The sequence below is a fragment of the Saccostrea echinata genome, unplaced genomic scaffold, assembly GCF_033153115.1.
Source record: "Saccostrea echinata isolate AGI-Se365-2 ecotype Australia unplaced genomic scaffold, CSIRO_AGI_Sech_v1 ptg000054l, whole genome shotgun sequence".
Taxonomy (NCBI): Eukaryota; Metazoa; Mollusca; class Bivalvia; order Ostreida; family Ostreidae; genus Saccostrea; species Saccostrea echinata.
Window position 1 is genome coordinate 56026888 of NW_026889803.1, and position 15257 is coordinate 56042144.

A 15257-nucleotide genomic window follows, 5' to 3' on the forward strand; every position below is an offset into this window, starting at 1 on the left:
GTATATTCTTCTTATCATTTTTGCTTGAGTGTTTATTTTTACGACTTACTTTTGCAACCTCTTTACGGTAGCACTTGCTTCGGAAACCAGGGACGCTTGTATTAGCTTTAGTCCGAAATGGCTCGGTGATAAACATTGGGAAAATATATTGTAAACATTCAGGAATGTTAAAATGACAACTTTAAGTGAAGACAACGATTATTTGGCAATTGAAACTAAATCTGAAAGTAATGACGGCCGATTAAGCGCTGCGACATGGGAACATGAAGATCTGGCACAAGTGAGAGAGGAGACAGCTTTATTCAGTCTTGTCTTTTATAAATATTGATATTGTTTGACTTCGTTCAAGCTCGAAGTTTATCGTTCAAAAGTTATATAAAGTTTGTCTCTGTAGTTTTTAAGAGAAAAAAAATCAATGTTGAAAAAATACAGGTATATAAATGAAATCTTAAAATTAAATTTTCTATTATAATAATACTAGATCTAATGGCAGGTCAAAGTATATGGGGTCTGTTCTTGGACATACTGTACATGTAGTGAGAATATATAAATCATGTATACCTGTTTGTGTGCTTTCACAAGATGAACAACATTGAACATGTAATACAAATTTTACATTGTTTACATTAAATTGAATTTTCCAGGTAAAGATAAGGGTTTTTCGAGGTCATACAGATGCAGTTAATTCCTGTACATACATTGACAATGACTCAAAAATCCTCTCTGGGTCCTCAGATAAAACAGCCCGTATATGGGATATTGACTCGGGAGAGTTAAAACATCATTACACTGGAGGACACGAGGCAGCTATATCAGAAACAAGTATCAATGACAATAGTCGGAGGTTATTACATTAATTTTCATAATTATCTCTTCAAGATAATAAATATTTGTTAAGTCATCATTGAACATTATATAAATATATTTTATTAAGTTGTATGTTGCATGTTAACAGGTTTGTGAGCTCGGGCTGGGATAAGAAAGTCCAGGTGTGGGACATAGAATCTGGAAACATCTTGGTAAGAAGAGGGATTTTAATACTGAATTATAAATGTCTCTTTCTCATTCATTTATGACATACTAGTACATGTAATTTGCTTGTTGTAATTATTGCAGTGGACTGGTAGACACGGAGGAATTGTCACTTGCTGCAAGTTTTCCCATGATGGAAAATTAGTTATCTCTGGCTCAGATTTAGACAACACACTAAAAATCTGGGATGCTAACTCTGGAGAACTCATTACATATCTTGAGGGTATGTTGAAATCATCAATGATTCAATGTCAAAATATCATACTATGGATTATATCATACTTAGTCTAAAGGAATCCTTTTGCACAAATAGCGTGTGTTGGCCAGGCGGATTCAATCACTGGTGGCAAGATAGCTCAGTTGTTAGAGCACCTGACAAGTGATTCAGAGGACCTGGGTTTGATTCCTGGTCTAGTTTGTCACATTTTTCTTCCTTGCCAGTTAATTTTCATGCAATGACCATGCCCTGGGAGTGACAGGTGAAAGACCTGCCAGGGAAGAGCCTGGTTTTGTGTCTTCAGGGGCAAAATCCTTAAAGGAGGGAGGAATGTGGTGATCAGGCATGTTCCATCACCAGTTCACCAGTGGCCAGATAGTTCAGTTGGTAGAGCACCTGACTAGTTATTCAGGGGGCCTGGATTTAATTCCTGGTCTGGTCTCTCACATTTTCTTCCTTGCCAGTTACCTGGTACATTAGGTGCCATGACCATGAACTGGAAGAGACCTGCCAGGGAAGGGCCCAGGTTTGAATCTGAGTCTGGTCCTTTGCATTTTTCCACTCTCTGGTACAAGTGTTTATGCAATTTTATTTTTATTACAGATCATCATGACAGCACCATAACAAGCTGTATTTTTGCACCAGGAGATGACAAAGTTATAACAACATCAATGGATCGAACCTCTAAGTTTTATGATCTGCGAACACATAAAGTTACAATACAGTTAGAGTATGTTGATCAAATGCTTAAAGAATATAACAAAAATAAAAAAAAAATAGTTCTTTTGAAGTTCAAAATTTTTTAAAGGAAATCTGCATTTATTTCATTAAATAACATATTATGAAACTATGTTTTCTTTAAAAAATGCTTGTTTTAATACAAAGAAATAATTTTGCTTCATGTGGTCTTACTGTCCATCATTAATTAAAAATTATAACAATTTTAGAGGACATATCAACATTATAGCTGATTGTGACATCTCGTTTGATGAGAGGAAATTTGCCACAGCCTCCTGGGATAAAACCATTAAGATTTGGGATGTGGCCACTGGAGCCTACAGGTCAGAATTATTTCATCGTGTTGCACCTGTTAAACACCGTAAAAAACTAATAAATACTTTGTCTATGGTACAGGATAAAGCATAATTTCTTATTGTCCCTCACTTTCCCACTTTAGTGAAAGCAAGAAGACATTAAATCTCGATCTGTCAGTCTGTTTTTATCGCAACATTAACCTTGGTTATAACTTTTGAATGAGAAATGATAGGGCTTTCATATTTCACATGTACAATATCTGTGACAAGACTTTTCCAAATATACTATGATTTTTGACCCCATTACCTTGAAGTTTGACCTACTTTTCAAAAATTTAAATGTTACTTTTACCTTAGTCATAACTTTTGAATGAGAAGAGATAGAGTGTTCATATTTCGCATGTACATTACCTGTGATAAGAATGTTCCAATTATGCCATGATTTTTGACCCTGTGACCTTGACCTTGAACTTTAACCTACTTTTCAAAATTTTTTAATATTGGTATAATTTTTTAATGAGAAAAGATAGGGTGTTCATCTTTGACAAGCGCATTACCTGTGATAAGAAGTTTCCGCATGTTTAATGATATTTGACCCCTGACCTGACCTTGAAGTTTGACCTATAATTTTCAAAAATGTTATCATTGCTGCTAACTTTTGAAGGAGAGAAGATAGGACATTCATATTTGACATGTGCATTACCTGTGACAAGATGTTTCTAAATATACTCTGATTTTTAACAATAGGACCTTGAAGTTTGACCTAATTTTAAAAAAAAATTTAAAATTGCTGATAATTTTTGAGTGTAATGAAGATTTGGCACATATATTTGACATGTGCATTACCTGTTTCAAGACCTTTCCAAGTGTACTCTGGTTTTTGACCTCCTGGCTTTGACCTTAAAGTTTAATCTTCAGTCTTTTTCAATGTTTTTTTTTTTTGACATTGGTAATAACTTTTCAATGATAGAAGACAGGGCTTTCATATTTTACATGTATATTACCTATGACAACAACTCTCAGAAGGATATATCGATCATATCACTTCATTACCTTGACCTAGAAGTTTGACCTACTTATCAATTTTTAACTTTGGCCATAATGTTTGATTCAGAAGAGACAGGGCTTTCATTTTTTTCACATGTGCATTGCATGTGACAAGAATTTTCAGATTGTGTTATGATATTTCACCTCATGACCTTGAAGTTTGATGCAGTTTTGAGAAGCTTTAGTCTTGGCTATAAATTTTATTAATTTGATAATTTGTATCTTTTTTGTATGATGGGCAAGACAGGACATACAAACAAGACAGTTACAATATGCCATAAATAATTGCATCCTAAACACTAAGACACCAAAAGACTGGGACCACAATTCTTTGAATTCACTTGTATATGAATTAGCTGATAAGTAGTTTTGAAACATAGCAATATACATTGTAATTATTTCTTAAATGCTTCGATCACTATTTATGGAATTTTTAGCTCACCTCAATGAAGTTGGGGGGAGCTTATGTAATACCCTCAGCATCAGCATCCCAAGTTAAAGTTTTTGGAGCAGGTTTCTTTTCAAGTACTTCTATGCTCAATATTAATCAGTTATGCATGGATGATGCTTTTAGTATGTTTCCATGTACCAGTTGATGTTTCAGATGCTGCAATTTCAGTTAAAGAATGACTAGGTTTATTAATGTTTTTGGAGCAGGTTAAAGATTTTGGATCAGGTTAAAGTTTTCTTGGAGCAGGTCTCATTTCCAAGTAACTACATGTATAAGCCCTATATGGACTAGACTTGCATGGATGATACATCTAAGGATGCACACTACTGGACTTGCTTCAAATGCTGGATTTAACCTGTATTTTTGGTTGAGTGGCCAGATTTAAGTTTTTGGATCAGGTTCATTCTAAAGTGAGTATAAGCCCTATGTTAACCAACTTTGCATTGAAGATACATTTATTGATGCACACTACCAGAGTTGCTTTGGATTCAGGATTTGACCTACATTTTCCAGATGAGTGACCAAGTTAAATTTTTTTTAGTATACCCATTCCAGTGTACCTAGACCAAACTTGCATGGATGATGCATCAAGGGATTAACACTCTCAAAACTTGCTTCAGATGCTGAGTTTGACCTAAATTTTCTGGATGTGGATGAGTGACTAGTTTAAAGTAGTTTTTAGAAAAAGTCCATTCCCAAGTAACCACAAGTGCTATCAGACCAAAATTACATAAATGTTGCATCTAGGGATGCACACTACTAGATTATTAGTTAAGTGTGTGATTTTGTCTTACTTAAAGACAATATTCATTGAGGTGAGCTCTGTCATATATATATTTACCTATGTTTATTCTTTTAGACAATTAAGGCAAAGAATTTTCCTTTTTCCAGGTCTCGGGGTCCAGGTTCTCTCCAGGGATCCCATGAGGGAACAGTCAGTTGCTGTCAGTTCAGTAGAGATGGTAAGTCAGGGAATAGTTAGTGGCTGTTGGTTCAGTAGAGATGTAAGTGAGGGAACAATTAGTTGCTGTCAGTTCAGTAGAGATGTAAGTGAGAGAACAGTTAGCTACTGTCAGTTCAGTAGAAATGGTAAGCGAGGGAACAGGTAGTTGTGTCAGTTAAATAGAGATGTTAAGTGATGGAATGGTTAGTTGTTGTCAATTCAGTAGAAATGGTTAGTGAGGAACAGTTAGTTGCTGTCAGTTCAGTAGAGATTAAGTGAGGGAACAGTTAGTTGCTGTCAGTTCAGTAGAGATTAAGTGAGGGAACAATTAGTTGCTGTCAGTTCTGTAGAGAGGGTAAATGAGAGAACAGTTAGTTGCTGTCAGTTCAGTAGAGATGGTAAGTGAGGGAGCAGTTATTTGCATCAGTTCAGTAGAGATGGTAGTGAGGGAACAATTAGTTGCTATCAGATCAGTATGGATGGTAAGAGATCAGTTAGTTGCTGTCAGTTCAGTAGAGATGGTAATTAATTGAGAGAACAGTTAGTTGCAGTTGGTTCAGTAGAGGTGGTAAGTGTGAGGACTTGAATAACTTGTATTTCATTGCATCAGTGATAAATGTGCTTCCACAACATCAAAATTTGTACATATATATTTATATATTGATTGTTTACTAAAGAAGTCTTTTGTCATTTCTGTAGATTAAAGGAAAAAAGGAAATTAATGCAGCATATTTAATCATATTATATAATAATCATTACCTTGAAAATGTACTAAATGGTTTTAAAATTAGCTATTTTTTGTTGTTAGGTCTAATGCTGGTATCTGGTTCCTATGACAACACTTTGGTTGTCTGGGATGTTGATAATGAGATGCAGAAACTTCAACTGCAGGTAAAATCACCTGATATTTTGTCACATAGTCTGACAAAAGTTAACAAGTTATTTCCCTTTGTAGCTATTCTAGTGTCCTCTTAAACAATCTCTCTCTCTCTCTCTCGCGTCACATTAGCAGATGACACGAACAAAAGATGGTCAGCAATAAATAAATATATGATCTTAAATATGGTACCAACCTAATGCCAACAAAGTAGCTATAAATTGCTGTCATTTTTGGTCCAAATTTTAGAGATACTGTAGTTATGCTGTAGTGGTAATCATATCTTAATTTTCTGTACACTGCCTTCTGTCCACTAATTTAAGTACACATTAATAAATGATTAAACAAATACTGCACTAACTTTATCAGTTCAAAATAGTTAATCAGCTGCTGAAGAATATTGCACTAAATTTTTATTGTGCTAATTTATGTACGATTACAGTATTATTATCTTCGCTAGCCAAGGGTTTCTGATCCACACTATGTTTGAGAAGCGGTGCGGATCAGAAACCCTTGGCTAGCAAAGATGCAGCATTAATGTCAATAACGATGTACAATAAAACTTTCATGTAATTACTCATTTGCATAAATAAATCAGAGCTAAAATTACAATTTTAAATTGATTTTTTTAATAATTTAAAATTACGAATTAAAATTACAAATTACAATTACATTTTTTTTTCAGGGTCATGAAGACTGGGTACAAGATGTCTGCTTCAGTATGGACCAAAACAACATTCTCTCAGCCTCCAAAGTATTTATGTTTTTATATTTATAACATTAAAATTATTCTTATCTCATTAACAGAAAATGTTTCACAATAAGTTAAATGAAGTTGATATTTTAATTGATGTTAAGATATTTACATCATTAAGCTCCTTTACAGTTGTAAGCACTAAACAATAATATTTTTTATTCTTAAAATTGAAAATGCACTAAATACAATGACTTTATGAATCACTTTTAATCAATTTGAAGGAAAGTTATTAATACCAGCTGTTCCTGTGGAACAAAATAATGTGCTGAGGATGACCAAATTTTCACTTCATTTAATTTTGCAAGAGCTATTTATTTTAATTCTTAAAATTGAAAAAGCAAAAAAATTCAATGAATTTTAACTACACCTTTTTTTGCAAGAGCTAGTATTTGGTTTTCATAAGTGACTAAAAAAAACCCATGAATTTAGACTATTGTTTTATAAATTTTTGCTAGCAGAAGGTCCTGCATAATAACAGGAAAACTAGATGCTGTCATAAGACAGTAATACCCGCACTAATGTGTTTGCCTCTAAATGCAGGCACGTAGCATCAGGGCCTGTCCCCCCCCCCCCTCTTTTTTCAAAACATAACTTTTTACTATGGAAAATGTTCATGAAAGGATGGTTGTCTCTCCCCCCCCCCCCCACTTTTTGTTGCATTATAGTCAAATAAAGGTAATGTAGTAGTGTTTATATAAAATTGGGGTACTGAAAGAAGTTGGAACCCACCCCACGAAATAGGATTTTCAAGTTGAGTTTTGAAAAAAAAATTTTTTGGCTTGTCAAGTTTTTTCAGGTGAGTTGATTTTTTTTTCTCTAGCTGCCCCCCCCCCCCCCTTTTAAAAATGTTGCTACGTCCCTGAAATGTGCTCTGACTGCTCTCCTTCAAATTCTGGTAACCAGGGAAGAAGCACACATTTAAATCGAGCATAAAATGCTCAGGTGAACATTCAACCCATATGGGCCTCTTATGTAAATCAGGTGCGGATCCAGGAATTTTTTCCAGGGGGATCCAACCCAGAAATTTCTTGACAAGCCAAAAAAAACAAAACAAAACCAAAAAACAAAAAAAACAAAAAAACAAAACAAAAAAACAAAAAACACTTAAACTCCTCTCCCAAATGTGAAAACCTATTTCATGGTCGTGTGTGTGTGTGTGGGGGGGGGGGGGGGGGAGGGGTTTAGCCGTTCACTTTTTAAGCTTCATATGTATAACTTTTCATACCAACTTAACAGGGGTCCGTGTTTTCTAGGAAGGAAGGGGGGGGTGTTCCAAGGTCACTTTTAGTTGCTTTCGTATATAGATTTCGTATAAAGGTTCCGGACCCCCTCCCCCTCTAGTTCTGCGCATGTAAATATTTCATTACCAGTCTGATATTACCTAATAATGTAAATTCTGATAAAGAGAGAATTTTTGAAAGATTTGTGTAAAAAAAGGGGGGGTGGTTAATTTTCTACCCATCATTGGAACTTCTTGAATTCATTGTCAAAACAACAAATATTATTATTTTAGTGCATAGCTTTTTTGATGAACTTAAAAAAAAATTAGATGCCAAAATGACAAATTACGCAAATTTTTATCAGTATTTGGGTAGGACTCGGAGAACCCCTTTCCAAATCTTGACCCAATCAAAAATCAACCCCCACCCACGATTCACCTGTTTTCCTGTCATATTTAGAATAGATGACACAAACTTATGAAAAAAAATTGTATGTAATTATAATATAAATTTTACAAATGTACACCTTTTTGGAAAATTTCTAGACTAGTGCATACGTCACACTGCGAGCACTACTTTTACCGTTATCATTATTGTTTTGCACATGGTGTATGTTCATCATTATTATCACTGGGATTATTAATATTTAGTGTGTGTTTTAAATGGATTTATTACTCTATCAAGTTAACAGTACCTATAACAGGCGGTAAGTACATTATGAATATATTATTTTAAAGGTTTAGTAAAGAACGGGGTTTGTTTGTTGTTTAACGTCCTCCTCGAGAATTTTTCACTCATATGGAGACTCCACCACTTGCCGGTGGAGGGCTGCAAATTTTAACCACCGGACCTCGGTTTATACAGTCTCATCCGAAGAACTGGTCTCCACGTCCCGCAGTGAATTCGAACCCGCGACGTAAGGATCAACTCCTTACTCCATGACTCTAGTCAGTCTAGAGCAGACGTTCTAACCACTGCTCGATGCTCCACACAGGTGACTAGAACGGGGTAAAATAATCGGAAATGAAAATGGTTAGGGGCCTATAGGTGGAAAAGGGTCAAAGATCATTGGAATGCAACAATTATACAATGAGGCAAGTTCCTGGGGTCATTCCTCTCGTTCTATGGAACCGGAAACAATAAAATAGCTTTCATTAGAGCAAAAGCCCCTAAGTCATCTTTGTATTATTTCATTTCATTTCATTTTATTCAGGTACAAATATCACAGAATGTCATGATTACACACATTTAAAACATTACAGATTAGCCTACTAATAGAAAAAAAAACCAAACCAACAGACATTATCTCAGCACTATGCTACTTAATAAAGATCTAATTGAGCATATACATGTATTATTATATTAGTTACATGACATACAGATGATAGGTATTACCTAAGGATAGCCCATAAAAGCTTTTTTTAAAATCTTATTTCCAGTGGGGTCCTTAAATTACAAATATGTTAGTAACAAAAAAATTACATTAATATTAATAATGGAATTTAGGCAGGGTACTTGAATGAATATAGCATAATGCTTTGAAAAATGACATGTTTCTCATTACACATTTACCTTAAAAATTATCACAATAATGCTTATAAAACTAAAATAAAATTAAATAGAAATAAAATGATATATACATGTATTAAAAACATGGTTTAAGGACATTGGCAAGTCAGGGCCTTCCGGAGAAAAAAGGTTTAATACATGGGTTTTTTCACTTGTAAAATAGTGATTGAGAGTGATCTCCCGTGTAGAATTCTCTAAGCGGTGAAAACCAGTAAAGCGTATGTTATAGAGGTAAACAAAAGCACGTGTACTTCCTTCAACGGGTAGAATCATCTATACAGCAAGAAAGAAAAGTAGTAATGGCTTTGTTGTACATTGTATTCAGGGACAAAGAGCAAACAGGTCGTCATTTACCATAGTTTTGCTCAGTATGCTGGGAAGGGCAAAGATGTGACATATGCTGAAAGGTAGGTCGACCATGCCGACTGAGAACAGTTCTTAGGTCGTGTGAACGAATCAGCATTTCGTAATTACGAATAAAAGTTAAAAATAAATCCATGCCAATATTTTTATGACAATGTATTTCAATCAATTCAGTCAATTACATGATAAAAACAATCAACCGGTCACTTGACCAATTTTAGCTGTTAAGGGACGCAACTGAAAAATGATGATCGGTGCCGGTATATCCATGTCTTTTTTCTATATATATATTTTCAACCAAAATATCTAGAAGTCATAGGAAATGAAGTTACAATAATGTATATAATACAAAAACTGTATGAAATAAATGGGATTTGAAGAAATATTATGGTGAAAAATTATGTAGGTCCCTTTTATCAACATTTTACATAGGAAAATGCATTAAGAATTGTAAAAACACTAATTTGACAAAATCTAAAAAAGAATGCTGGATTGGTAGGTAAAACGATCCAGAATATAGCATATTTAGTACATTTAAACCTACTCAAAAGTTCTTGAAAAATTCTATACAATAACCAGGAACCTTGCCAATGTCCTTAATCTTAATTGTTTAACTCTATCTTCCACTCTTAACATATTCAGAGAGTCTAAACACACTAAATAGGATATATGGGGTCATGACCCCCCAGAGGTCATTCCCAACCCCTAAAACTTCAAATGATCATATACACTGTATCTTGAAAATGGTTGAAAACTCTTCCCTTAACCATATGTAATATTGTCCCTCGAGTCATTATGCATTTTAAATGGTATAAAGGTTATGACCCTTGAAGTCATCCTCACCCTGAAACTGGAAATGATCACAATATGACCTGCGTCAAAAGTGTGTTAGTGATAATCTGCTTGACATTTTATTCAGGACCCCCTAGGGTCAGTCCACCCTCCTAGAATTAGAAGATGAAAATCATTCAGAGACCATTATACTTTGTGTACATGTACATTTTTGTATTATTCACAGTTTATTTTATACCAAAACAAGTTATAAATAATCTGTATAAATAAACGAGCCTGGGGCTGGGAAGCTGGAAAAGGGGAAGGGGTTATGTCTGCATGGTCTTAAATGTTGAAAACTCCTAAAATTTGTGAATATTAACCCGGCCGTTTCCCACTTGTCATCATTATTTACTAATCTTCTCACAACATACATGTGTCTTTATTGAATCAATAGATCATAGACTTTTTTGGTCATATGCCTAGCTCTCCCTTGAATCAGGAATGGTGATATAAATATTTTAAGAATGATTAAGAATTAAAACAGGTCTTGCACAATCTCTTAAAATTGATTAAGCTCTGCAGTTGAATTAGCTATACTGGTATAGCTTGGTTTTGCTATTCAAAACACTTGATTTAGCTATTTAATCATACTTTTTTTTAATGTACATTTTTATCAATATTTTTTTACCTTGACCTTTCCTTTGACTTGACCTCACTTTTCTTAAATTTGTGTCAAAATTCATAAATGGGAATATACACTTCTCCAGAACCACTGGGCCAATTTCAAACAAACTTGCCATAAAGCATAATTGGGTAAAGGGGGTTCAAGTTTGTTCAAATGAAGGGCCACGCCCTTTTCCAAGGGGAGATAATAAGGAATTGGTGAAAATTTGGTGTCATCTTTTAAAAATCTTCTTCTCAAGAACCATTGGGCCAGAAAAGTTGAAACTTTTGTGAAACCTTTGTTACATAGTGTAGATTAAAATTTGTTCAAATCATGACCCCTGGGGGTAGGGTGGGGCCACAATGGGGGTCCAAGTTTTACATAGGAATATATAGGAAAATTCTTTAAAAATCTTCCTCTCAAGAACAACAAAGCCACAATTAGTCATATTGATATGGAATCATCCCCAGGTAGTGTAGATTCAAATTTGTTCAAATCATGACCCCCTGGGGGTAGGGTGGGGCCACAATAAGGGGTCAAAGTTTTACATAGGAATACATAGGAAAATTCTTTAAAAATCTTCTTCTCAAGAACAACAAAGCCACTTAGTCATATTGATATGGAATCATCCTTAGGTAGTGTAGATTCAATTTGTTCAAATCATTACCCCTGGGGTAGGGTGGGGCCACAATGGGGGATCAAAGTTTTACATAGGAATATATAGAAAAAATTCTTTAAATATCTTCCTCTCAAGAACAACAAAGCCACAATTAGTCATATTGATATGGAATCATCCCCAGGTAGTGTAGATTCAAATTTGTTCAAATCATGACCCCCTGGGGGTAGGGTGGGGCCACAATAAGGGGTCAAAGTTTTACATAGGAATACATAGGAAAATTCTTTAAAAATCTTCTTCTCAAGAACAACAAAGCCACTTAGTCATATTGATATGGAATCATCCTTAGGTAGTGTAGATTCAATTTGTTCAAATCATTACCCCTGGGGTAGGGTGGGGCCACAATGGGGGATCAAAGTTTTACATAGGAATATATAGAAAAAATTCTTTAAATATCTTCTTCTCAAGAACAACAAAGCTGCAATTAGTCATATTGATATGGAATCATCCTCAGGTAGTGTAGATTCAAGTTTGTTCAAATCATGACCCCTGGGAGTAGGGTGGGGCTACAATGGGGAATCAAAGTTTTACATAGGAATATATAGGAAAAATCTTTAAAAATCTTTTCAAGAACAGGAAAGCCATGATTAATCATATTGATATGGAAGCATCCCCAAGTATTGTAGATTCAAGTTTGTTGAAGGCATCCTCCAGTAGTAGGTTGTGGCCATAATGGGGGATCAATAAGTTTTATGAAAGGAATTATATAGGAAATAAATCTTCTCAAGAAAAACAAAGCCATGATTAGTCATTTTGATATGGAAGTATCCTCAGGTAGTGTACAAACAAGTTTGTTCAAATCATGGACCCCCCCCCCCCCCCCCCCCAGGGTAGGGTTTCAAACATATTTAAAATTCCATTTTAAAGAACAGCAAAACCATGATTGGTTATATGAATAAAGCAGCATCCTCAGAAGGTTTATATTCAATTTCATTCAAAACATGGCACCTGGGGGTAGGGTATGCCTAGAACAGGCAATCAAAGCTTTATATTTGAATATGTAGGAGAAGAAATCTGCTGATGAAGAACAGCAGAGCCATATTGACTCGGTGAGTGTTGTGGCCAATGGGCCTCTTGTGTAAAATGTAGGAGGAGTTCTGGGAACCAGGGTCTTTTTGTATAAAAAACGTCTTTTTTTTTACCCCCATTTGACCCCCAGGGTGAAAATGAAAATTCCAAAACCTTACTGCACATCTACATGACACCACCAACCATCTGTCAAAAGATGATTAGGCTACTGTGTAAAATGTAAGAGGAGTTCAGGGAACCAGGGGCTTTTTGCATAAAAAACGTCATTTTTTGACCCCCATTTGACCCCAAGGGTGAAAATGAAAATTCCGAAACCTTACTGCACATCTACATGACACCACCAACCATCTGTCAAAAGATGATTAGGCTACTGTGTAAAATGTAAGAGGAGTTCAGGGAACCAGGGGCTTTTTGCATAAAAAACGTCATTTTTTGACCCCCATTTGACCCCAAGGGTGAAAATGAAAATTCTGAAACCTTACTGCACATCTACATGACACCACCAACCATCTGTCAAAAGATGATTAGGCTACTATGTAAAATGTAAGAGGAGTTCAGGGAACCAGGGGCTTTATGCATAAAAAACGTCATTTTTCGACCCCCATTTGACCCCAAGGGTGAAAATGAAAATTCCGAAACCTTACTGCACATCTACATGACACCACCAACCAACTCCCAAAAGATGATTAGGCTACTGTGTAAAATGTAAGAGGAGTTCAGGGAACCAGGGGCTTTTTGCATAAAAAACGTCATTTTTCGACCCCCATTTGACCCCCAGGGTGAAAAAGAAAATTCCGAAACCTTACTGCACATCTACATGACACCACCAACCATTTCCCAAAAGATGATTAGGCTACTCTGTAAAATGTAAGAGTAGTTTGAGAAAGAAAAGTGTGACAGACGGACGGACGGACGGACGGACGGACGGACAGACATGAGTAACAACAATATACCTGAACTTTCTTTAGAAAGTGCGGGTATAATAAAGTTCTCACATGTAAAAGTGATTTACAGTATATTTTGAAGTACATAATATAAATGATTCCATCTGAATTATTTTTGAAAATGCAGATCTTACCAAGTAATTCTAAGCTCCAGTGGTGTTTAAGGAAATGAAGTGCTGCAGTTTTCATCAGATATTGATTTCTTGTATTTTCAAAGAATTCATATATATGTCTATGAAAAACTTTGACCCTATTATGGTCCACCTTTTTATTGCCCAGGGGCAATAACAAATAGGTCTATTTCACTACAAGGGAATGGTTGTACCTGTATAACTCTAATTGTGATCCTAGTGTTCTTCAAAAGAAAATATTAAAACATTTTCCAAGTATTTTTTTAAAAATTTTGATCCCAAATCAGACAGCTAGACAGATGGATGACAGACAAGCTTTGATCAGAAAAGCTAAGCTGAGCTTTGCTCGGGTTGAGCTAAAACAGAGATTTTATAGAATAGAACAGTAACATTTTTTTCATGTTGCATGTAGGATAAAACAGTACGTATGTGGAATGTGAAGGATACCGAGAAAATTCCTGTTGTCTTGGAAAGAAAGAAAGCCATGGGACTAAGTATTATGAAGGTAAATTCTCTGATATTCTTAAAAACTGAAAAACAATCATATTATAAAATAGCTATAAATGACAATACAGATGAAGAATATAAGTGTCTTTTGAACTTTGCTGCATTTCCAACCAAATCCCAGTATTTGTTTCTATTTCACAGAAAAAGAAATTCAATAGCTACCGTACATTAAAGATGTTATTTTAAAAATGATAAGCAATTCTATTTTTGACAGTTTTAAATAGTAAGCATACTTCTAGAAAAATTGAACCACACAGACTATGTTTCAGTTTATTACATTATTGTCCTTCATCATAATACTGCTGTGAATTGTGAAACACATTTGACTCAGTATTTGGGGAAGTTCTATATGTATAGAATTGAGTGAGATTTCCTTCCAATTGCAATATTACAACCTTCCGTAGTTTTGAAAATTGGTTTATTTTCAGTGTTCAAACTGTGGGAAACCATTTTCCATTTCTCAAATGGACAGTTTCCGAGACAACACAATCTGCGTCTTCTGTCGTCTCCAAAATCGGGAGCAGGAAATGATTGCCATTATGAATTCTGTACAAGTGGATGAAGATTAATCATCACTATGCCAACAGTGACTTACCATCACCATGCCAACAGTGACTAATCATCACCATGCCAACAGTGATGGATTGGAGGAGTAATGTTCTAAGCCTTTGACATTGTGGGATTTATAATATTGTGATATCAGAACACTTGAATTTAATTTCTATGCACTTTCTATATTCCTGGAAATTAAAGCTGTTATTTTGTCTTTCATAATGATGTAAGTGAATAATAAACAATACAGATAAACAACATTTTTAATACTTCCTCACCATCACACATGTATTTCAATATGAACTTGAAAAAATAAAACAACTGTTTAATTTATACAGAATATTCCTTTCAAAATATATTGAGTAACAAAAAAAAATAACTAATAGAGTACAAACAAACAATGTACACAATAATGGCAGCCAATGAACCAGATGATAATTTTTTCATGAACTCAACAATTAACACAATGC

The 15257-nt window shown here is 34.8% G+C and overlaps 2 protein-coding genes across 2 annotated transcripts in view; one reads left to right on the forward strand and one right to left on the reverse strand.

The window, feature by feature from the left end:
• The window catches only part of LOC133172291 (uncharacterized), a 116259-nt gene that overhangs the window by 95724 nt on the left and 5278 nt on the right, over window positions 1-15257 (reverse strand). The gene's annotated exons all lie outside the window — the stretch shown is intronic.
• Window positions 67-15074, forward strand: LOC133172292 (WD repeat-containing protein 88-like). Its single transcript, XM_061307152.1, has 11 exons — window positions 67-280; window positions 645-844; window positions 956-1019; window positions 1117-1255; window positions 1853-1979; window positions 2197-2310; window positions 4673-4743; window positions 5533-5615; window positions 6287-6355; window positions 14141-14233; window positions 14664-15074. The coding sequence occupies exons 1-11, from the start codon at window positions 173-175 to the stop codon at window positions 14802-14804; spliced, it is 1209 nt and encodes a 402-aa protein (XP_061163136.1). The 5' UTR covers window positions 67-172; the 3' UTR covers window positions 14805-15074.